Source organism: Sprattus sprattus (assembly GCF_963457725.1).
Source record: "Sprattus sprattus genome assembly, chromosome: 5".
NCBI lineage: Eukaryota > Metazoa > Chordata > Actinopteri > Clupeiformes > Clupeidae > Sprattus > Sprattus sprattus.
In genome coordinates this window covers 4,091,326-4,117,196 of record NC_137924.1, presented here as the reverse complement: position 1 = coordinate 4,117,196, position 25,871 = coordinate 4,091,326, and the positions used below count along the sequence as shown (strand labels likewise).

General features: G+C 40.5%; 1 protein-coding gene across 4 annotated transcripts; it reads right to left on the bottom strand.

Moving 5' to 3' along the window:
• Positions 1–25,871, bottom strand: LOC308365002 (titin-like). 4 transcript variants are annotated; one of them, XM_080838302.1, is made up of 26 exons: positions 25,624–25,756; positions 20,107–20,506; positions 18,352–18,669; positions 17,764–18,048; positions 15,654–15,938; positions 15,194–15,478; positions 14,347–14,631; positions 13,949–14,233; positions 13,259–13,543; positions 13,001–13,027; positions 10,951–11,271; positions 10,396–10,680; positions 9,682–9,966; positions 9,238–9,522; positions 8,431–8,715; positions 8,022–8,306; positions 7,543–7,824; positions 7,003–7,287; positions 6,490–6,774; positions 5,612–5,896; positions 4,185–4,309; positions 3,509–3,668; positions 2,431–2,715; positions 1,615–1,899; positions 681–1,021; positions 1–138 (listed from the first exon to the last, which is right to left on the bottom strand). In XM_080838302.1, the coding sequence occupies exons 2-25, from the start codon at positions 20,444–20,446 to the stop codon at positions 729–731; spliced, it is 6,426 nt and encodes a 2,141-aa protein (XP_080694428.1). In that variant the 5' UTR covers positions 20,447–20,506; positions 25,624–25,756; the 3' UTR covers positions 1–138; positions 681–728. The 4 variants fall into 4 exon arrangements, with proteins under 4 accessions (XP_080694428.1, XP_080694427.1, XP_080694426.1 ...); XM_080838301.1 differs by lacking the exon at positions 25,624–25,756 and adding an exon at positions 25,795–25,871 and having other exon boundaries at positions 4–138; positions 737–1,021; XM_080838300.1 differs by having other exon boundaries at positions 4–138; positions 737–1,021.

The window sequence follows — 25,871 nt, the reverse complement described above, 5'->3', positions numbered from 1 at the left end:
ACACACTCTCACTCTCACTCTCTTCGATAGGCCCCCCTTCACTCTCACTCTCTCCGATGGCCCCCCTCACTCTCCTATGGGCCCCTCTTGCAGTCGCTTCCTAATGTTGTTCAGCAGACTAGATGAAGTCAGAGTGGGCTGCAAAAGGATTGAGGACAATGTTTAATGAAACAGAAGAAACAATCACACTATCAAAGCCTGTGGGTCAATGAGGGGGTGGACTGGGGTGGCAGGTAGCAGATTGGTGATTGGTGATGATCAATCTTAAATTGGACCAAAATGTTTCCTTGTATTGTCTTTTTGTCAAATTCAATATAGATATTACGTGATGAATGAAGAAGCCATACATGGAGTGTGCCAATTAATAGTAACCATATTGAGATTAATACATATATAGTGTGCCAATTAAGAGTTGCCATACTGAGAGATACATACATATAGGGTGTGTTAATTAATAGTATCCATATTGAGATAAATACATATAGAGTGTGTTTATTAAGAGTTTCAATGCTGAGAGATAATTACATATACGTAGAGTGTAATTGTGGGTGTAATCGTAGGTGATGGTCTATTCACTATGAGTAATTCATCAAGAATTAAGAGATTGCACAGTAATACAGTACATTCCCAACAGAAAGGCAGTTATGCCAGTAACTTCCTAATGAAAAGGCATTACACACCTGTCCCGAATGGAAAGGCATTACACACCTGTCCCTGATGGAAAGGCATTACACACCTTTCCCGAAGTTGATCTGAGCGTCGCAGCTATCCCTTCCGTAGGAATTGCTAATTTCACAGGAGTACCTTCCAGCGGTGTCTCTGTTACTCTCGTGGAGAGCCTCCAGGACGCAGGAGTTGCCGGTGAGTGTGGTGTTGTAGCGGTAAGAGCCGTACACCTGTTTGCCATCCTTGTACCAGGTGACAAACATCTTTCCGGCTCCGGTGAATGAGCACTTAAGATGGAGTTTCTCTCCCTTCTTCAGGCTGCGGCTGGTTAGCATCTTCGTAAATCTGGGGGTATCTGAGGCAGACGATATGAGAGAGGGGGGAGGAGGGGGTTACAAAAACATGTAGAGCTTATACATGCAAACCCCCCCCCACACACACACACACACACACTCTTTTAGAGGAGTGCAACTTGGTTCTTTATTTTATAATCTGGGGATATCTCAATAACTGATGAGGCTCCTCATTCAGTTGTCATCATTTACGGTATGTTGTCCCCGTGACACTACAACTGAAACTGCTATATGCTCGTTATTAAGAATCCATCTTTATATTGTCCGTGACACTACAACTGAAACTGCTATATGCTCGTTATTAAGAATTCATGTTTATATTGTCCGTGACGCTAAAACTAAAACTGCTATATGCTCGTTATTAAGAATCCATGTTTATATTGTCCGTGACGCTAAAACTGACACTGCTTTAGGCTCGTCATTAAGAATCCATCTTTATATTGTCCGTGACACTAAAACTGAAACTGGTATAGGCTCGGCATTAAGAATCCATCTTTATATGGTCCGTGACGCTAAAACTGAAACTGCTGTAGGCTTCAGGGGGGAAACTGTTCATCACACTATCATGCGCAAAAGAATCTTCCATGACACTGACCTGGTGCTGTGCTGACTTCAGCATGGCAGATAACAGTTCCGTAAGAATTGCTAACTTCGCAAGAGTAGATTCCAGGGGTATCACCGTTGCAGGGGTGCAGTGCCTCCAAGATGCAAGCGTTTCCAACGATCTTTGTGTTGTATCTGTACGAAGCGTAGAGCTGCTTGCCATCCTTGTACCAAGTGACGAACATCTTGGGAGCTCCAGTGAAGGTGCACTCAAGCCTCAACTTTTGGCTCATTGGGACGGCAGCATTCTGCAGTTTCTTCACGAAGCGAACAGGTTCTAATGCAGACAAAGCAATGTCGCTGTGAGTAATGAATACTGTGAGCTCTCTCTTTAAATTACAATCTGTAAAAACGTTCTAATTCAGATTTGTATACGATGTACTGTAAATATCGGACTGATATAGATCATATTTGTATATAATGTAAACATTTGGTCATCTGACTGATATAAATCATATTTGTATATAATGTAAACCTCGGACTGATACATCAGATTTGTATATAATGTAAATATCGGACTGATATACATCAGATTTGTATATAATGTAAATATCGGACTGATATAAGTCAGATTTGTATTTAATGTATTGTAAACATCTGACTGATATACATCAGATTTGTATATAATGTAAATATCGGACTGATATACATCAGATTTGTATATAATGTAAATATCGAACTGATATAAATCTGATTTGTATTTAATGTACTGTAAACATCTGACTGATATACATCAGATTTGTATATAATGTAAACCTCTGACTGATATAATTCCAAGCACTTGATGACACTTGTTGGGCAAACCCACCTGTGACTGCAATGACCTGTGCATGACAGATATCTGTTCCATGGGAATTGCTCACTTCACAAGAGTATCTCCCACTGGTGTCCTTGTTACATGGGTGGAGAGCCTCCAGGATGCAAGAGTTCCTGGTGACTTTGGTGTTGTGGCGGTAAGAGGCGTATAGCTGCTTCCCATCCTTGTACCAAGTGACGAACATCTTAGGAGCTCCTGTGAAGGTGCACTGAAGCCTCAGCTTCTCCGTCATTGGGACGGTGATGTTCTGCAGCCTCATCACAAAGTGAGCAGGTTCTACCAGGGAGAATATAAAATTCAATTTTATTCATATAGTGCCAGAATAATACATCTGTTTCAAGAATACAGCGGGTAAAATAAGTATTGAACACGTCACCATTTGTCTCAGTAAATATATTTCCAAAGGTGCTATTGACATGACATTTTTACCAGATGTTAGTAACAACCCAAGTAATTCATACATACAAAGAAACCAAAACAAATACATTTGTAAATAAAGTTATGTGTATTAATGTGTTACCGCCGTATAACCACTTTGCTAATATGGGAGCGTTTAGGTCCACCAATTTCAACACTAGAATGTTGTATCGCATCCATGCATGATGGTTCCTAATAAGATTATATACCAACCGGTTCTACCAGGGAGAATAAAGTGAATATAAAATTTAATTAAATTGTATTTATAAAGTGCCAGAACAATATATCTGTTTCAAGAATATAACACTTACTATGCTAATAGGGGAGTGTTTAGCTCCACCTATTGCAACACTAGAATGTTGTATTGCATCCATGCATGCTTGATCCCTAATAAGAGTACTAGTCAAAAGTTTGGACAACCTTTAATGTGTTCTTTAATTTTTTTTATTTTCTACATTGTAGATTAATACTGAAGACATTTAAACTACGAAAGAACACATACTTTACTATGTAATGATGTACTTAACAAAAAAAAGTGTTATCTTCCATGTAGAAAATAATAAAAATAAAGAAAAAACGTCTCAAAAAATGAGAAGGTGGATCCAAACTTTTGACTGGTACTGTATATACCAATACTTATAGTTTTACTCACCGGTGACTGCCTTGACTTGCGCGTGGCAGATGTCACTTCCGTATGCGTTGTAAACCTCGCAAGAGTACTTCCCCGTGGTATCTTTGTTGGACTCGTGTAAACACTCAAGAACACAGGTGTTTCCAGTGACCTTGGTGTTGTATCTGTATGAACCATAGACCTGTGATGGAAATTGATATAGTCATATTATAACCACTGCATTGCAAGCATGTATGCTCTCTTGTGTGTGTGTGTGTGCCATGCGTATTGACAGTCTGGCCTCACCCTCACACATGGCCTATTCGAAATAAGCTATAGGAACAAATGCTCACGGAACCTATCCAGACATCCCCTCTTCCCAAGGTGATTTAATACACATCACCTTTTTACCATGATTCCTTTGTGTGTGCATGTTCCGGAACCTTCCGTGGGGGCAGTGGGGGTCACCTCACCTCCCTCCTACTCACAAGCCCCCTGTCCCACCTCTCACGTGTAACACACCCCTATGATCTATGACCTCCCACAGCTGAACTTACTTAAACTGCCACTCTACAATGATCTTTAGTCTCTTCCTTGTCTATATGGTTTGGGATTTGGCTCCCTGCAGGCGCACGTACGAAAATAAACAACCAAGACTGTTGATTCACCTCGTGGTTCTGTTGTCTAAAGTTTATCATCGAGATTCCTGTTACATCACCTGTTTGCCATCCTTGTACCACGTGACGAACATCTTGGGAGCTCCGGTGAAGGTGCACTCCAGCCTCAGCTTTTGGCTCATGGGGATGGTGTGGTCCTTCAGTTTGGTCACCAATCGACCAGGTTCTGAGAGGAGACAATAAGTTTGAATGATTAAAGGCACCCAGTGCAACTTTCGAGGCTTAAAAATAAACATTCAATTTCTAGTCTTTTTTACACGTAGTACGTTTCAATAACTCCATGCCATTACATATCGACATTCAAGGAGCAAAGATGAGACGTCGTTGTGTGGTGAGAACTGATAGAAAATCGTAAACAGCAACAATCGCCGCCATTTTTTCCCCAAATCTTTATTTATTGGTGCCACCAATAAATAAAGCAGGATTCCAGTCAATGGAAAAATGGCCTCTCCCCACCGGCGATTGTTGGTGTTTACGATTTTCTATCAGTTCTCGCCACACAACGACGTCTCATCTTTGCTCCTTGAATGTCTATATGTAATGGTATGGAGTTATTGAAACTTACGACGTGTAAAAAACACTAGAAATTGAATGTTTATTTTTCGAGTCTCAAGCCTATAAAGTTGCACTGGGTGCCTTTAAGGCTCTGTCGCATTTCATTTCATTCACCTGCATTGAAGAAACAGGACTCCAAAAGTCTGAATAACTATGCAAAGTTGTCATCGGATAAAGGTAGAGAATTATGTAAAAAGGCTCCTGCACAAACACACACACACACACAGACACACACACACACACACACACACGGTTAGACATACATACACACACACAAACATTGATACACACACACACACACACTGTTAGACACACACACACAGACACACACACAGACACACAAACACAGACACACAAACACACACTGTTAGACTCACAGACTGACATCTATGTACATGTAGCACTAGGCACAATGGAGAACAGACACACAGACACACACTGTTAGAGACACAGACACACACACACACACTGTTAGAGACACAGACACACACACACACACTGTTAGAGACACAGACACACACACACACACTGTTAGAGACACAGACACACACACACACAGCTCCTGCACAAACAATGAATTGTGCCGTCATTTTAGACAAGACACATGATCACCATGAAGAGTCAAATACATAAAATCATCACGAAAGACAATCATGCACCTTCATGTCCGTGTGTTTGTGTGTGTGTGTGTTTGTGGCTGTGTGTGTGTGTGTGTGTGTGTGTGTGTGTGTGTGTGTGTGTGTGTGTGTGTGTGTGTGTTTGTGTCCGTGTGTGTGTGTCTGTGTGTGTGTGTGTGCGTCTGTGTGTGTGTGTGTGTGTGTGTGTGTGTGTGTGTGTGTCATGCACCTTCATGTCCGGCACACTGGACGTGAACTTTTTAGTCATTCCACAACACAACAGATGAGTTACACACCTGTCACCGTAGCAACCTGAGCATGGCAGGTGTCCCTTCCATAAGCATTGGTCACTTCACAGGTGTATCTTCCGGCTGTGTCCTTGTTACATCCATGAAGACCCTCCAGGACACAGGTGTTTCCGATCACCTTTGTGTTGTACGTGTCAGAGGCATACACCTGCTTGCCGTCCTTATACCACAACACAGACATCTCAGGGGCTCCCTTAAAGGTGCACTCCAGTTGGAGGTTTTTACCCAGAGGGAAGCGAACATCTTTCAGCTTCTTGACAAAGCGAGCAGGTTCTAAGGGCAAAGATATAACCAATGAAGTCACTCAAAAAGGACCAAATTCTAGGGTGGGCAGTGGTACAGAAGGCAGAGCGATTGTTTAGTAATCAGAGGGTTGCTAATTCGATTCCCTGTTGAAGCGTACTTGAGCAAGACACTGAACCCCTTAATTGCTCCTGATGTGCAGTGTGCCATCAGTTAAAATCTGTGCATACATCCTTGTAAGTCGCTTTGGATAAAAGTGTCTACTAAATGACTAAATGTAAATGTTTCCAAGAAATAGCAGTTTAGGAGTCTACTGAGGAAAGTTCAGATGACTATAACAAATATCTTTGGATCCGACCGTACACTTTAATCAGTCTAAAATAAAATTACAAGAAGGTTGCTAGTTCGATTCCCCGTCTAACGGTCCTTGAGCAAGACATGAACTCCTAATTGCTCCTAATTGCTCCTGATGTGCAGTGTGCCATCAGTTAAAATTTGTGTATACATCCTTCCAAGAAATAAAAGTTTAGGCGTCTACTGAGGAAAGTTCCGTGACCGTGCAAGACTAAAGACACATCAGTCTGAAATAAAATGACAAGTATCTTCCAATGAGGTGTGCATACCCGTTACTGGGGTGACATGAGCGTGGCAGATCTCTGTTCCGTAGGGGTTGCTAATTTCACAGGAGTATCTTCCAGCAGTCTCCTTGTCACACTCGTGTGTGCATTCCAAGAGGCATGAGTTTTCAGTGACCTTTGTGATGTAGTTGTATGAACCAAGCAGCTGTTTGCCATCCTTGTACCAATTGACCACCATCTTGGGAGCTCCCATGAAAGTGCACTCAAGGGTCAGGTTCTGGCTCAAGGGGATGGACAGGTCCTGAAGCTTCTTCACAAAGCGAGCAGCCTCTGAGAGAAAGAGAGAGAGCATACTGGTTTTATACTGATTTTATACCAATTTAATACTGATTTTATACCAATTTTATACTGATTTTATACTGATTTTTTTCACACTGCTAACCATCCCGAGAACGTTTCAAATCGTTTTTCTGAAAATATGTGGAAACTGTCTTTCATGAATGAACCCTACATGACTTTAAAGCTCTGAAACCGCCAGGAAGTAAGATTTGAACCAACCTGATTCTGTTGTGATCTGAGCATGACAGATGGCGGTTCCAAAAGCGTTACTGATTTCACAGGAGTATTTTCCAGTTGTGTCTTTGTTAGCTCCAAGCAGGCTTTCCAACACACAGGAATTGTTGGTGACGTTGGTGTTGTACCTAGAAGAACCATTGAGCTCTTTGCCATCCTTATACCAGGTGACAGATACTTTCTGTGCTCCCGTGAAGGAACATTCCAGCCTCAACATTTTGCTGTGTTGAATAGTCATGTGCTTCAACTTCTTCACAAAGTGTGGAGCATCTGAGAAGAACAACGGAAAGTATTAACTTGCCCTGGTATTCATGGTTAAAGACTTTTCTAAAGGTTTTAAGGGTACAATTTAAAACAGATTTTCTATAGTTTATCTGGAAATGTAGTGCCATGAAATTTGAAGCCTTTAAAAGTTTGTACTCTTTGCTTTCAAATGCTTTCATATCTTAGCTACGCAAAGAATGTATTAGAACAGTATTCAGAATTGATCTTCCAAAAGAACCAATCTTAGAGTGTTGGACAAACCTGTTCCCACTGTGATGTCAGCATGGCAGATGGCCAATCCGTGAGAATTGCTTATTTCACATGAGTATCTTCCAGCAGTTTCTTTGTTACTTTCATGAAGGGCCTCAACGATGCACGAGTTACCGATGAGTTTTGTGTTGTGACGGTAAGAGGCGTAGAGTTGTTTCCCATCCTTGTACCAAGTGACAAAGACCTTGGCTCCAGTGAAGGTGCATTTCAGGGTCATCTTTTCTCCAATATAGACCTGGATGCTGGGCAGCTTCTTCACAAATTGAGGACAATCTGAGCAAAGTTTAAATACATAGATCTATGTCAAATGCTGCATAAAGGGATATTTCCATTTTTAGATAATTGCGATGAATACATTTAATACAAATATTTTGATGTTTTTTTTTTTTCACAAAGTTTAAAGATAACATGTTGGATTACATGTATTATTATAATAAAATCAATGTCTTTGGGTCGGAAGGCCTACACACCTGGGACTGTGGTGACCTGAGCATGGCAAATATCAGATCCAAACTTGTTGGTTACTTCACAGGAGTACTTCCCGGTGGTTTCTTTGTTGCATTCATGCAGACACTCCAAGATACAGGAGTTTCCAATCACTTTGGTGTTGTATCTATATGAGGCATAGAGCTGCTTGTTATCTTTGTACCAAGTCACAAACATCTTGGGGGGCCCAGTAAAAGTGCACTCCAGTCTCAGTTTCTGGCTCAATGGGATGGAAAGGTCCGCCAACTTCTTCACAAAGGATGCTGGTTCTGAGAAAGGATTATAATTATAATGAATTCAATGTTGCCAATGTATTCAATGGTGTGTACATCTATACATTTAAGTGTTGAGAAGAGAGGCAGAGTATCTGCAATAACATGTCCTCATACTGACCTGCCACTGCAGTGACTTGAGCATAGCATGTATCAGATCCGTATTTGTTAGTGACCTCACAAGAGTATCTTCCTGTAGTTTTGTCGTTGCACTCATGAAGGCATTCCAGGACACAGGAGGTTTGCGTGGTCTTTGTATTATATCTATAAGAAGCATACAGTTGTTTGCCATCCTTGTACCATGTGACGAACATTTTTTGGGCTCCTTTGAAGGTGCACTCAAGTTTTAGTTTGTTGTTCATTGGAACGGACAGATCCTTCAGCTTGGTGACAAATGTAGGTGGTTCTGAGAGGAAAAATAGAATAGAATAGAATATATTTATTTGTCATTGCACAAGTGCAACGAAATTGAGGTGGCAGCTCTCAGACTTCAGTGCTATTGAAAAATAAAAAACAAAAACAATACAAATATATACAATATAACTATACAAATTTACACTATGAATACTCAGCTTAAGTAAAACAAGTTTAAAAAAAAGACATATTACACATCAAATACATTATTACAAATATGAAGACATTAAGACGCTCGCCCAAGACCCAGCACTACAAAAGCCTACAATGGACACTCAAAACTGGATTATGGATCGTGAAGTCCTTTGGAAAGCCCTGGCAACCTACAAGAACATTCAACATCCTGAGGTAATTTATTTTCAAACATGTTTTAGCGATAAAAGCGAAAGAGGTAACGACTGAAATATCCCTAAAGAAACAAAAAGTCTGACTGTCAAACTATTGAAGGACTTTTTAAAAGTTGACCAGTACAGTGCTGTACATTTATGCGGTTATAAGAGGATAAGGTACGAACCTGTCACAGAAACAATCTGAGCATGGCAGATATCAGTTCCGTAAGCATTGCTAACTTCACAAGAGTAAATTCCACTTGTTTCCTGGTTACAGGGATGGAGGCATTCCAGGATGCACGAGTTCTTTGTGACCTTTGTGTTGTATCTGTATGAAGCATACACTTGCTTCCCTTCCTTGTACCAAGTGACGAACATTTTTTGGGCTCCGGTAAATGTGCACTCCAGTGTCAACCTCTTGCTCATCGGGATGGTGTGGTCTTTAAGCTTTGTCACAAAACGAGCTGGTTCTGTGAAAGATCATTTTGTGAAAAAGCTGTTTTAATTCATAATATCATTTTAAAAGTAATTAATTTCATGATTAAGCCACAATATCAAAGGTTATATATTATTAAAATGGAAACAGTCACCTCACTAAGGTTCTCCTCACAACGAATGTCTATACTAACCTGTTGCTACGACAACCTCTGCATGGCATATATCAGTTCCATAGGTGTTACTGACTTCACACGAGTATCTGCCTGCGGTTTCAGGTTTGCTGCCATGAAGACTCTCCAAGATGCAGCTATTAGCTGTAACCTTTGTGTTATGTCTGTAAGAAGCATACAGTTGTTTGCCATCCTTGTACCAAGTGACAAACATTTTAGGGGCTCCCTTAAAGTGACACTCAAGTATTAACTTCTGGCCCAAAGCAATGGGGAGATCCTTCAGCTTCTTCACAAAGCGAGCAGGTTCTAAGAAAATCAAACCAAAAAAGTAAGTCAAAAATAAACAAGTCAATCAAAAATGAACATAAGTAAGAATAATAAGAGGTAGTTATTACGTTCTTTCATGCCTTTTATAACAGCAAGAGTAAAGGAAGGTTCTCTCTGTCATAAGATGTGATCAAATAATGCATGCCTTTCATGTTTTGATTAAGAGTAAGATATATCTAATAATGCATGCAAACATTTCTGAACATCAGAATTTGGAAACTGAGTTCCATGCATCCATGCATCCATGAATTTTCCATACCAATGGCTGTAACCATTGTGTCTTTTTATTAATTAAATTTTTTAAATACATTCTTAAATAAATCCTCTCTTGAAACTCCATTCTGCCAATGCAAGACAGTAGACAGAAACGACATGTTACCACAGACACATTAGCGTAGCAGAACTGACCTGTAATCACAGAGACATTAGCGTAGCAGAACTCTGTTCCATATGAATTGCTGACTTCACAGGCATATATTCCAGGAGTATTTTTGTTGCACTCATGAAGACACTCCAAGGTACAAGTGTTTCCAGTGACTTTTGTGTTATATCTGTATGAGGCGTAGAGTTGCTTTCCATTTTTGTACCAAGTCACAAACATTTTTGGCGCTCCTTTGAAGGTGCACTCAAGTCTCAACTTCTGCCTCATAGGGATAGAGACGTCTTTCAGCTTTGTCACGAAACGAGCAGGTTCTAAGAAAAACAACAAAATAAACAATACTTTTCATTAATAACATCTTATTTCCAGCAAGGTTTTTTAGATTAATTCATAGAGAGTGTTTTTGTAAAAAAAATTACAAATAATTATCCATTCAATGATATGTTACATACATCTATACAGTACAAGGGGCCTGGTATTAAGTGAAAAAAGGTAATACATGCCTCAGTAAAATGATTCTACGTAGATAAAGACTAATAATAATTAGTACCTGTTTGTTTCTTTTTGACCAACGGTGTACTAACCTGTTACTACGGTTACTTGAGCGTGGCAGACGTCAGTGCCATGGGCATTGCTTACTTCACATGAGTACTTCCCAGGGGTGTCTTTATTGCACTCATGAAGACACTCCATACTGCAGGTGTTCCCAATGACCTTTGTGTTGTATCTGTATGAAGCATAGAGCTGCTTGCCATCTTTGTACCAAGTCACAAAGAGCTTAGGAGCTCCAGTGAATCTGCATTCCAGCCTCAAGTTACTGCGCATTGGGACAGAAACATCTCCCATCTTCATCACAAAGCGAGCAGCCTGAGAGGAGTCCTGGCTCTTGACAACGGCTTGAGGTTCTGAAAAGGATTACAGGATTGTCCTTAGTGGTCCCCCTGATTGACTTTATTGGAGGACCAGTTATGCTAGGCTCGTATAGGTGATGAATACTACCCAGGTGTGTGTCAGGTGTGATGGACTCTGAGTGGGCTGAGAGGGGGTCGTTGATCCACAGGTGTAAATTAGTTGTACGGCAGCACCATTGTCTGAATGCTATTCATAGTACAAACAAGGTAAACTAATACTACGTCCACGCTAAGCTGGGTAAATCTGAAGAAAACTGACTTGTAAAAACGGCTCCATCCACACTATCATCGTCATCGTCACCGTTTTCCAGATGTTCTACCTCAACACTATCATCGTTATACCTTTTTCTGATTTTCATAGCTCCACACCACAACCCTGAACTCAATAGAGGTGTTTGCTGTTGCTGGTGTCTGAAGCACAAATTTTCGTCAGTGACATATCAACCACACGTCATCGTTTCTGAAACTCTCTGTTTTTCCTGTCCAACACTACAACATGAACCTGCCGGTTTCAAATTGAGGAACCCAGCGTTTCCTAAACGTATAGTTTTCGCTGTCGAAAACGTTATTATAGTGTGGATGGAAGGGCTGAAAAAGAGAATTAATTCTGTATTTTCCGATTTACCACCGTTAGTATGGACACAGCATAAAAATGAGTGGAGTGTTTTGGTGCACATTTAGCAATGTTGTGATTTGCTCTAAGGACTTTGAGTCCCTGGTCCCCTCCTACATGATTCATAAGAAAGTTAGCTCACTGATTCTTGAGTAATGGAACAACATATGTCCAGCAATTGTAGCTACTACGTAACAGGTTTGATAATTAACCTTAGGGTTTTTAATTGTAAATGTTATGGTGGATTGAAAATAGAATGTATCAAACACAATTATCCATCTCAATTTCTTTGGGGTCATTATTGCATCAAATGTGTCCAACCCAAAAACGTCGCACTTCAACTAAAACAGTGTTTACACACAGAAGGGTTCAATCCTTCATGAGTAATACAATGTATTTAAATGTTTTTAAAATAATAAAAAAAAATATGTACTTTCCCATCCATAGTACCATTTAAAAATATCTGAAATTCTCAAACCTGTTTCCCAAATGACAGACGTGTTTTTATAATAATTCCACAGTTGTGTCCACACATTTATTAAAATGTAATAAACCTAAGCAATATCAAGGGTTAGCTGTTATTCTGAAGGACCCTTGCCACATTTAACCTTTACAAAATAGATCAGTGTCAGACAGGCTCTGGTAAGTTTTATAGTCATTTAATATTTAAAATCTTAATGTTCATATCTCCTGTGTCACAACCATGATATGTCGACACCGCTAGCGGATTGATGAGGAAATAATTTGAGATTTTTTCGATAGCTATATTCTTGAAATAGTTTCTGTTAGCAGCTAGCATCAACGTAAAACACAAAATGGTTACGAAATAACCTCCATTTGTTTTGTGAACAAAATGTCTAATTTGTCAACACTGCCAGATCATTTTGACCATAAACACTGCCAGACCATCACATTTAGGTACATTTTGATTGAGAAAGAAGTTGGGAGGTAGTTGTATCGAAAATGTTCATGTTCATGTTCTGGTATCAATTCAGGAAGTTTCTACCCTTTCTCAAGAATCAGTGAACTATGAGCAAAATCAGTGAACTATGAACTGTGTTTTAGGCTGCCAAAGTGTTATTTATCAAGGTTAAAGACTCTGATACTAACCTTTGGTTGTTGGTGGCTTTGCAACATCTGAAAAATAAACCATTGCACAAATAATTAAACCAATTTTAAAGAGGTTGAAATTAGATAATTTGGGACAGACTTTCTAAAGTCTACCAGTCTGGGAATGTAGTGAAATAAAATGGGAAACTTTTAAATCTAAATTCTCTACTTTCACAACTCAGCTACACAAAGAATGTGTCTAGAACAGTATTCAGAATTGATCTTCCAAAAGATCCAATCTTAGAGTGTTGGACAAACCTGTTCCCACTGTGATGTCAGCATGGCAGATGGCCAATCCGTGAGAATTGCTTATTTCACATGAGTATCTTCCAGCAGTTTCTTTGTTACTTCCATGAAGAGCCTCAACGATGCACGAGTTACCGATGAGTTTAGTGTTGTGACGGTAAGAGGCGTAGAGCTGCTTCCCATCCTTGTACCAAGTGACGAACATCTTGGGCGCTCCAGTGAAGGTACATTTCAGGGTCAGTTTCTTCCCAATGCAGAGCTGGATGTTGGGCAGCTCCTTCACGAATTGAGGGCAATCTGAGCAAAGTTTAAATATATAGAAATATTTAAGGTTTAAAATGTTGCATAAAGGGATTTTTCAATTTTTAGATAATTGAGAAGAATACGTTTAAACACAGTTGAAAAGGATTTAGATAAAGTATATAGATTTTTTGAGTTTATTGATGGCATGTCATGGCAATTTTAAGTTTTGGCATGGCAAGTTTAAGTTTTGGCATGGCAAGTTTACAGTTGATAGAATTATTTAGGAGTGAAAATGCTGTATCATTTTTCGATGATTGCACTTAATAAAATAACTTGTAAATGATTACGATAACAAAGTATTTTGAGGTTTTTTTTTCACAAAGAGTTTAAAGATAACATGTTGGATTACATGTATTATTATGATTAAATCAATGTCTTCGGGTCGGAAGGCCTACACACCTGGCACTGTGGTGACCTCAGCATGGCACATATCAGATCCAAACTTGTTGGTTACTTCACAGGAGTACTTCCCGGTGGTTTCTTTGTTGCATTCATGCAGACACTCCATGATACAGGAGTTTCCGATCACTTTAGTGTTGTATCTGTAGGAGGCGTATAGCTGCTTGTTATCTTTGTACCAAGTCACAAACATCTTGGGGGCCCCGGTGAAAGTGCACACCAGTCTCAGTTTCTGGCTCAATGGGATGGAAAGGTCCGCCAACTTCGTCACAAAGCGTGCTGGTTCTGAGAAAGGTTTATAATTATAATGAATTAGATGTTGCTACTACATCCGATGGTGTGTGAATCTAAACATTAAAGTATTGAGAAGAGAAGCAATAACATTTCCAGATACTGACCTGTAACCGCAGTGACTTGAGCATGGCAAATAATAGATCCACTTTTGTTAGAGATTTCACAAGAGTATCTTCCTGTAGTTTTGTCGTTGCACTCATGAAGGCATTCCAGGACACAGGAGTTCGGCGTGGTCTTTGTATTATATCTATAGGAAGCATACAATTGTTTGCCATCCTTATACCATGTGACGAACATTTTTGGAGCTCCTTGGAAGGTGCACTCAAGTTTAAGTTTGTTGTTCATTGGAATGGACAGATCCTTCAGCTTGGTGACAAATTCAGGAGTGTCTGAGAGAAAAAACATGACAAGATTAAGACTCTTTCCCCAAACCAAGCACTTCATGGGCCTAAACTTCACAGAGACATGGGATTATGGAAGTCCTAAAAAGGCCTGGCAGAGAAACAAATCTTTTCAAAAATATTTGAGTGCCATCCGTTCAAAATGCAATGACTAAAATTTCTCTCAAGAACCAACAAGTCAATACTTCAATAATATGGACTTTTTGAACAGGTGGACCTTATAGAACATGGAGCAGTACTTCAGTTATGCTAAGAGGATAAGGCTGTACAGTGCTGTAGAGTTATGAGGTTATAAGGGGATAAGGATATACAGTACTGTACAGTTATGCGGTTATAAGGGGATAAGGATATACAGTGCTGTACAGTTATGCGGTTAAAAGAGGATAGAGCTGTAGAGTTATGCGGTTATACGAGGATAATGATGTACAGTTATGCCGTTATAAGAGGATAATGGTAGGGATGTACAGTGCTGTAGAGTTATGCGGTTTAAAGAGGATAATGATGTACAGTGCTGTGCGGTTATGCGGTTATAAGAAGATAATGTACCAACCTTTAGCGGCAGTAATCTTAGCATGGCAGATATCAGTTCCGTATGCATTGCCCACTTCACAAGAGTACATCCCACTTGTTTCCTGGTTACAGGGATGGAGGCATTCCAGGATGCATGAGTTCTTTGTGACCTTTGTGTTGTATCTGTATGAAGCATACACTTGCTTCCCTTCCTTGTACCAAGTGACAAACATTTTTGGGGTTCCGGTAAATGTGCACTCCAGTGTCAACCTCTTGCTCATGGGGATGATATGGTCTTTAAGCTTTGTCACAAAACGAGCTGGTTCTGTGAAAGATAATTTTGTAAAATATAATTTATAATTAATTTTATAATGTATAATTTAATTACAAATATATATGAATTTGATGATGGTCTGAGCTAGCCATAACATGAAAGGTTATATATTATTCTGTGGCAATGGGTGAAGAGTTTTTTCCTCACAATCATTGGCTATACTAACCTGTTCCTACGACAACCTCTGCATGGCATATCTCAGTTCCATAGGTGTTACTGACTTCACACGAGTATCTGCCTGCAGTATCAGGTTTGCTGCCATGAAGACTCTCCAAGATGCAGCTATTAGCTGTAACCTTTGTGTTATATCTGTAAGAAGCATACAGTTGTTTGCCATCCTTGTACCAAGTGACAAACATTTTAGGGGCTCCCTTAAAGTGACACTCAAGTATTAACTTCTGGCCCAAAGCAATGGGGAGATCCTTCAGCTTCTTCACAAAGCGAGCAGGTTCTTAGAAAAACAAACAAAAATAAAACAAGTAAATCAAAAGTTAGAAGAATAAGAGGGAGTTCTTTCAGAGAGGATCAATAAGGCATGCCTTTATAGCAGCATAACAGAACAATTGCTAATCGCTAACCAGATGCTAGCTTACTTTGACACTTTGACAAACTAGTTAGTGAACAACTGTCCTAACACAGTCAAACATCAAGCAAGTGCAACACAAGACAAAGCAAGACGGCAAATAAGCTACTTACTAGTTTGGCAGAAAGTAAAAACCATGCGGTTTCAGTCAAACCTGCATAACGCAATAAAGTAATGCCTACAGACCCTGGTATGGCAATGGCACAGAAGCGATTCCCCAGAAGCGATTCTCCATATTCTCTGATCCAATAATGCATTCAAACATTTCTGAAAGTCATCCACCATGCTTCCATGCTTATCTTTTACCACTGGTGGTGACTGCATTAATGAGTGTGTATTATGTAACCACTGGTGGTGACTGCATTCATATGGATGTTTTATATTTTGGTAGGATGCAGGGGAAGATGTTATCATTCATGATTCTCCAAAATGTCTCCACAGTCATACACAGTCAAAGGCCACCTTCTGCGTAGCAAAAGCCCAAACTGCAGGCACCACAATTTCAGCTTACCAGGCAAGAAGGTCTTATCAATGGTATTGAATGATAGCCTAAACAAATCTTCAACCTGTGTGTGGTCACTCAACGTGGAATTGTACCACCTGTCTAAACTCTACACCGGTCTCTCCACAACAGAGGGAATCACTTCACCATCATAAAAAAATTATCTTCCGCTAGTTTCTCCTTAGTGATAGATACACTCCTACACTTGCTGCATTTCACTGTCATCCTTGCCCATTTCACTGTCATCCTTGCCCATGTCACTGTCATCATTGCCCATTTCACGTTCATCCTTGCCCATTTCAGGCTGTCATTCAACTTGGCTAAAAAAACAATGGGTACATAGAGCAGTTGTTGTAAGCATCATCATGTCATCCATATAAGCAACAACCTATTTATAACCATTATGATGACCTTCATTTCCATTGGTTAAAGCCAGTGGTGAAGTGGTACATCTAGCCATGATACCAATCTCCAAATGCTTCCAGGATGTGGTGTAGATACTTGTATTAAGGCAAAACTGAATCGCTTTTCGATGTGCTTTGACTAACGATGAAATATTCTCAGGGACCTGAAAGCAACTGAATGGCTTCCACAACAGACACTGATCCAAAGGCATTAGCGAGGTCCAAAATACCACACGGCGGTCTCTGCCTTCTGTTCCTGTGGCCTGAGTTTGATGCCAAATCATGTTCCAAACATCCCGACAATCCTGGGAGTCCTACTTTCTACACAGATGTATCTACATATCTATCAAACGACTTGCCTTCAAATAGGAGACCAACTTATGTGACGTTCCACAAATAGAGATCTTGGAGAAAATGGCCATGGCCTCCTTTTTTACTCACAATCCCTATAGGATTTCATAGATACATCCAAACAACAATCAGTCCTTCAAAGACACCATAGGGTACCCCAGTAGGGTCGAGAGACGATGCACCCCCTGCAGAGCGTGAAACGTTACCTTATGTAACCTTGGCTGAAACTTTGAAAGTGGGAGTGTAATTCTCATATAGGCCTGAGACTTAGTCCAGCAAAGCATGCAAGATTGTTTTCTGCAGTCAGAATTAGAAAATCATGCATCCATGCTTTTGCCATATCATACGGTTGTGGCCATTGTGTCTTTTTTTTAAGAAATCCTCTCTTGAAACAGTAGACTAGGGTAACTAGAGACATTAGCGTAGCAGAACTGACCTGTTACCACAGAGACATTAGCGTAGCAGATCTCTGTTCCATATGAATTGGTGACTTCACAGGCATATGTTCCAGGCGTGTCTTTGTTGCACTCATGAAGACACTCCACGGTGCAAGAGTTTCCAGTGACTTTTGTGTTATATCTGTATGAGGCGTAGAGTTGCTTTCCATTTTTGTACCAAGTCACAAACATTTTTGGCGCTCCTTTGAAGGTGCACTCAAGTTTCAACTTCTGCCTCATAGGGATGGAGATGTCCTTCAGCTTTGTCACGAAACGAGCAGGTTCTAAGAAAAACAATATTTTGATTAAATCAGCAGATTGGATGAATTCATAAAAAATCTTTTTTTTTAAAGAGATAAGCCATTAAACTTTAATTCTGCAACTCCATACTCTGCTAATAAAATGTATTGCAAACAATTATCCTTTACATCTAATGTTGAATTTAGCTATAGGCTACAAGGGACCTGGTATGAAGACAGCAAAGGTAATAAATGAAAAAAAATAATTAAAACTAATTATAGTACAATTAGAGAGAGACTAACAATCAGTACCTATTTTTTTGTTATTGTGACAAACGGTGTACTAACCTGTTACTACGGTTACTTGAGCGTGGCAGATGTCAGTGCCAAGGGCATTGCTTACTTCACATGAGTACTTCCCAGGGGTGTCTTTATTGCACTCATGAAGACACTCCATACTGCAGGTGTTCCCAGTGACCTTTGTGTTGTATCTGTATGAAGCATAGAGCTGCTTGCCATCTTTGTACCAAGTCACAAAGAGCTGGGGAGCGCCAGTGAAGGTGCACTCCAGCCTCAGTTTATTGCTTAATGGAATAGAAACATCTTCCATCTTCGTCACAAAGCGAGGCAGTGAGGGATCCTGCCTCCCGACAACGCCTCGAGGTTCTAGAAAGAATAATAACACATGAAGAACACATGTCAGATACTCTGATGACATAATGATGCAGGCAGCTAGCCTGGATACCAGACAGAACTTAGCCCCGCCCACAACATTTGAGGTCTGGAAGTTCGGTGTGGCACTGCTCCGTTGGGGAGAAATGATCAGATTTCAGAAACTGATCTGACCAATCAAATTGTCAGGGCGGGCTTTATACAATGATGGACCGATGATCAACCGTAATGTAATCAACTACGTCACCAACGCTTGGGTTGAATTCGTATTCAACAAACATGGCTGCTGCTGGAGAGCTACAATTTGGGGATTCAAGTCTGTTTTAGAAAACATAGACAGCGCATTCATTTTGAAAGAGGAACAGAGACACGCTATCAAGGCATTTGTCGATCGAAAAGATGTTTTTGCCGTCCTTCCTACGGGATCCGGTAAAAGTTAAATGTATCAGCTGGCCCCGATGGTCATACAACGTTGCTCTGGCTGGTTCTAGGTATATCCAATTGAGCGAAGAGGCATTTCTTTTCCTGGTTTGTTGAAACACGCCCCATAATCACAGCCCAATGCAGTAGTATCACACTCATATTCTGACTAGATTTAAGAGTATGACATCGTCAGGCTAGCAGACAGCTCCAAGACTGCTCAATCCTGTTCTCCTATGCAGTGCCACAATACTGGACTAGACCAAACCTGCACTCCTATGCAGTGTCATAATACTGGACTAGACCAAACCTGTTCTCCTATGCAGTGCCATAATACTGGACTAGACCAAACCTGTTCTCCTATGCACAATACTGGACTAGACCAAACCTGTTCTCCTATGCAGTGCCATAATACTGGACTAGACCAAACCTGCGCTCCTATGCAGTGCCATAATACTGGACGAGACCAAACCTGTTCTCCTGTGCACAATACTGGACTAGACCAAAGCGTTTCCAAGAACTCATCTTCTCCACCTCACTCCCAAGGTGTAGTAGATCACCCACGGTTACATGAACTAAGTCTCAAGGTGTAGTAGATCACCCACGGTTACATGAACTAAGTCTCAAGGTGTAGTAGATCACCCACGGTTACATGAACTAAGTCTCAAGTTATCACAAAATGTGTGAAATGCATCTGTGAGATTCCTCAGAGCAAAGACAGAGCACTGTGTTTATAACTAATTTATAAAGGCTTATGAATGACTTACTAAGGGTTTACAACCTAATTAATAACCTATTTATAAACCATTTATAAACCATTTATAATGGAGTCTTATTGTAAAGTGGTACCAATGCATCTGTGAGATTCCTCAGAGCAAAGACATCACGGCAGAGCACACATAACAAACGCCCAAAGCCTGGGAGAACAGAACCGCCAACATTATTGGACCGTCCAGTAACCGCAGCTTGCGAGCACAGCGGCTAGCAACGTGAAATCAACTCTTAACTTACCCAACACGGTGATGGCAGCAGGGGTCCGGGTGAAGGCAGCAGGGGTCCGGGTAAAGGCAGCAGGGGTCGGGGTGGAGGCAGCAGGGGTCGGGGTGGAGGCAGCAGGGGTCCTGGTGAAGGCACCAGGGGCCCTGGTGAAGGCAGCAGGGGTCGGGGTGGAGGCAGCAGGGGTCCGGGTAAAGGGAGCAGGGGTCCGGGTGAAGGCACCAGGACGCGGGGTGGGGACACCAGGGCGCTGGGTGGGGTCGGAAGGACGCTGGGGGGGGTCGGTAGGACGCTGGGCCGGGGCTCGGAAGTTAAATCTCCCGCCATTGGGCTTGTTGGGATCACTGGGATTCATGATTTCCAGCGAGGACTTGTGCGGATCTTAGGAGAATCGTGGGCCTAGAAACAGATGGCTCTGTATTGTGGAGGAAAAGAAAGAAAAAGGTATAATGACCAACTCAGTAATGGAGAGATGATGTCTGTCATAGCTGGGACAGGCAGGAACACACACTGCTGTAATCCAGGCAGGAACACACACTCTTGTTTTCCAGACAGGGATACACACTCTTGTAAACCTCAAATAGGGATACAAGAACAGAATAAAACCCCCAAAACAATAAAAAAAAACAATTTAAAAAAAAAACTATTAAAAAAAACAGGAATTAAAATGAACTGTGAGCTTCATGACAGAGTGACCTCCATCTGACTAAAAGCACAAATAACAGCCCGACCTGAGACTTAACTAAGTGCAGCTAAAATAATGCATCACCACGTCTAGGGAACTATTCCATAATATGGGACCAAGGACAGTAACAGCTTGTTCACATTTTGATTTAAAATTAGAACAAGGTCAAGATCAAACCAGGTCCAAGGTCAAACTAGTTAACACTTTGTGGAGCAGGCTTAAGTTGCAAAGGCCATAGGGCAGGCTTATCTTAGGCATCTTCAGTAGGCCTCATATATGGACACTCATCTACATCTTCACAAATATGAATGTGATTATAATTATTATCATTACCAGTTACTCGTTATTATATGTTTATATTAATAGAGATTATAAGTATCATGACCATGTGTGTGTGTTTTTATATGCAGTACTTGCAGGTGGCTCACTGTGATGTTAGATATGCATAACAAGTGTGCTCATCTTCAATTTGTAAGCAATTTCGATGAAGTTCAAAACAGCAGATGTGATGTTACCTGATACAACCAAAAATAGATGATGTTTCAGCACTGTTGACATGGACAGTGCCCGTGAAGTGTTACCTGAGAAAGAGCTGAGCATGCATGTTTATGCTATGTGTTTGCTTGGGAAATGAGGGAAAAAAAGTGAATAGATGTTTGTAAAATCACCAGAGAACTTTTAACTGCTAAGATTAACGGATATTGGGAAAATGGGGCCCTGGCTGGTTACGTGGTCGTGTTGGTCCTGAATCTAGAAAATAATAAAATAATCTAGAAAAGAATAAAATAATCTAGAAAAGAATAAAATAATCTAAAACTATTTTTTTTAATGTATTCTTTCTAACATACATTATTCACGAAATGATGTCACAGCCCATGCTTTATACCCTATCATGATGATGATGATGATTATTATTATTATTATTAGTAGTAGTAGTAGTAGTATTATTATTATTATTATTATTATTATATGATGATGATGATATATATATATATATATACAGTATATTTTGGCTTATGATTTCAAGTGTCAACAGTGAATACCAATATGTCAACACAACAAGGTCAGAGATATATTAAAGTCAGGTGAGCAGCTTAAGCGGTCTGAGCTCTATGGGAATGCCTGTGTGATTGTGGAGAGTGCATGGGATAGAAGTGTGTCTAATACACACATCCATTCAGAGCTGCTTTAGATTAAAATATTACAATCAAAAGATGACTCAGATTTTTGACCTTTAACGAGATGATTATTTGGTGCAATGATCCCGAAGAGCCAAGAATAGTCTCCGACTCTGATAGCGTTAGAGGGCTGACCTAGCATGTCTTTTTTGGGATCAGCGTTGGGGCTATCAGTTGAACCCCAGCTATGTCCAGCATGCTCTGTGTCAGGCAGACAGGGATCGTTTATTTTGGGAGACTGCCATTTCTGTCAGAGGGAATATTATGTTCAGGCACAGGCTGTTTTTTTTTTACAGTTACAGTTTTTGTACCTTTTACTTATAGCATCTGCTGTTCTTTTATATTCCACCTTGATTATGGATACTGGTACCAAGTCATGAGATACAAACATATTTAGTCTGTACATTGTGAGCATTTAGAGCTCCTTAACATCATTCAATGAACTGGTGTTTTGATTGGTACTGTGTATTAGATGTTTGGACTAATGGTTTTGACTTGCCAAATATATGCAGTAGCTATCTTTGATGTATTGACATCATTGCATTATAAGTTAGCATTGATACATATATGCAGTAACTATCTTTGATGTATTGACATCATTGCATTATAAGTTAGCATTGATACATATATGCAGTAACTATCTTTGATGTATTGATATCAGTGCATTATTGGTTAACGTTGATGCATATTTAGAAACACACTTCTGTTTTTCCTGCAGGGACCTCTAAGAGTCTAGACTCTAAGCCTAGTCATTATGAACAGCATGTTCCACTGCATCAACCTGGGTTACATTATAACTTCATTATGGACAGTATGTTCCAGTACACTGATCTGTGTTCCATTAAAACTTCATTATGGACGGCTTGTTCCAGAACACTGATCTGTGTTCCACTGCATTGGTCTGTGTTCCATCCATACTTCATTATGGACAGTATGTTCCAGAACACTGATCTGTGTTCCACTGCATTGGTCTGTGTTCCATCCATACTTCATTATGGACAGTATGTTCCAGAACACTGATCTGTGTTCCACTGCATTGGTCTGTGTTCCATCCATACTGCATTATGGACGGCATGTTCCAGAACACTGATCTGCAAGGACATGCACAGGAGTGGGCTAGGGTTGCTTGGGCAACTGCCTGTTTGCCCTCCTCGACTGAAGTTGCCCCTCTGAAGGAAATATATATATTTGCGATCAGGTGGCGGGGCGTGGCAGCGGCGGTTAGTTAGAGTTTAAAATGATATTGGCAAAATTTGCAAGCAGATGACGGTGCGTGGCAGCGGTGGTTGGTTAGAGTTTAAAATTATGTTGGCAAAATTTGCAAGCAGATGAAGGAGGCGTGGCAGCGGCGGTGACAAAAATGAATGTGTTGCCCCTTTTTTCCAGTGCAGAGCAACTGCCCTTCAAAATTCCTCTGCACGTCCCTGCTGATCCGGTTCCATTATAACTTCATTGTTGACGGCTTGTTCCAGAACACTGATCTGTGTTCCATTATAACTTCTTTATGGACAGCATGTTCCAGAACACTGATCTGTGTTCCATTATAACTTCTTTATGGACAGCATGTTCCAGAACACTGATCTGTGTTCCATTATAACTTCTTTATGGACAGCATGTTCCAGAACACTGATCTGTGTGCCACTGCATTGATCTTTGTTCCATTATAACTTCATTATGTACAGCATGTTCCAGAACACTGATCTGTGTTCCATTATAACTTCGTTATTGACGGCTTGTTCCAGAACACTGATCTGTGTTCCATTATAACTTCATTATGTACAGCATGTTCCAGAACACTGATCTGTGTTCCATTATAACTTCGTTATTGACGGCTTGTTCCAGAAAACTGATCTGTGTTCCATTATAACTTCATTATGGACAGCATGTTCCACAGCATTGATCTCTGTTCCACTTCATTGATCAGTGTTCCATTACATTGTTGTATATTCCACAGTATTGTTATGTGTTCCATTATCACACCCTGTGCTGGACTTGGTCCTGCGTCTCCCTAGTTAATTTAAGATCTCCTAAGTGTTGTTTGCTTCTTACTGACACATTTTGTGTAAAATGTGGACATTGGACAAAATTGACTCATAACAAGGACAATATACAGTATATGTTTAAAGAGACAAATGTCTAAAGAGACAAATGTATGAGGAACGTGAGCATTTCTATTTGGTCAGTGACTCTTCCATTATCTGAAGTGAGATCAGATGAAAGAGGGGAGTTGTCTCAGTGAGTTCCGAGCTCGTTGTAGATGCTGCGTATGTGTGAAAAGACACATCTCTGAAATCTCCATCTGAGATCTCCATCTCTGAAATCTACATCTGAGATCTCCCTCTCTGAAATCTCCATCTGAGATCTCCCTCTCTGAAATCTCCATCTGAGATCTCCATCTCTGAAATCTACATCTGAGATATCCATCTCTGAAATCTACATCTGAGATCTCCATCTCTGAGAGGTACATTTGATCTGTTCCGTTATCCAATAACTTGAGGACGTCTCATGTGCTGTTGGCTTTCTCCCCAGAAATTTCTCCAATAACTCGAGGACATCTCATGAGCTATTGGCTTTCTATTGGCTTTCTCCCCACATATATCCCCAATAACTCAACAACGTTTCATGAGCTACTTGTTTTCTCCCCAGAAATGTGTACAATAACTCGTGAGCTTCTGGCTTTCTCCCCAGATATATCCCCAATAACTCAACAACGTTTCATGAGCTACTTGTTTTCTCCCCAGAAATGTCTACAATAACTTGTGAGTTCTGGCTTCCTCCCCAGATATTTACCCAATATCTCAAAGACGTCACATGAGGTTCTGGCTTTCTCCCCGGAAATGTTTCCAATAACTTGTGAGCTTCTGGCTTTCTCCCCAGATATTTACCCAATATCTCCAAGACGTCACATGAGCTATTGGCTTTCTCCCCAGATATTTACCCAATAACTCGAGGACGTTGCATGTGTTGTTGGCTGTCTTCCCAGATATTCTCCAATGACATCTCATGAGCTACTGGCTCTCCTCCCAGATATTTAAAGCATGCATAAACAACTTTTTTATCCCATCCCCAAAAACAGAAATGTACTTTTGCAAAGTCATGGATTCAAATATTTCACAATAGGGAAAAATGTATGAGTTAATCAAATTACTGAAGGAAAAAATATGAAAAAATGAATTTAATTGAATGAAGATGGACAATAAGCAATTGGCTAATGGACTAATACAAATTATGAGTTTTGTAAAGTTGCTGGAGTAGACTGAGAGTTATACAGAGATACCATGCATTCTTTCTTTTCAGTTTGTTCAATTCCTTTTTATGTCCAGGACACATAGCTAGAGTTTTCCCTCCAATAGATTAAAGCTGTGCACTTCTATAAAAGAGTTTACAGGTAACCTCTCTATGACTCCTGTCCCATCCAGAATTGATCTCCCCCTTTTAGAACATACCCCTTTGATACATCTAAAATAAGTCTACACTAAACAGACTCTCCTGCTCCAACGAGCCTCTATCAAAGAGCTTCCTCACATCTTGGGCAGGCTCCAGAGTTGATCTTACAGCTCAGGTTGCTGTGAGCTTGCCCATCAGAGATGCTGTTTATCGTTGGCTTACAGAAGAATGCATAGCATCTTACGTCTAAATAAGGAAATTAAAGAAAATAAAGCGTCTTACCCAACTGTCACAAAGTTTTGTCAAACAAGACGAAAAGTTTAAAAAAATGTTCTTTGATGTGGTTTGTTTTGTGTGCTCAAGTTCAGCCAAAAGAAGTGGTGAGGAGCTACCCAGGAATAATCTCCAGAGAAACATGAAAAGTCTGCACTGGTGTTTGCTGTTGGCACTCACTCTGCTGGAGGTGTGACACGGCGGTCTTCAGCTGTCGCTGGCCCTCAAGGAAATCGGACAGAGTAACCCCTGGCAAC

Bases quoted from the DNA above. Each gene is read 5' to 3' on its own strand.
- LOC308365002 (XM_080838301.1), bottom strand. From the start codon at position 20,446: ATGAATCCCAGTGATCCCAACAAGCCCAATGGCGGGAGATTTAACTTC. The intron at 15,479-15,653 runs GTTAGTATAGCC...TATCTTTCACAG, and splicing joins AGAGGTTGTCGTAGGAACAG to AACCAGCTCGTTTTGTGACA. The intron at 8,307-8,430 runs GTCAGTATGAGG...ATCCTTTCTCAG, and splicing joins TCAAGTCACTGCAGTGGCAG to AACCAGCATCCTTTGTGAAG.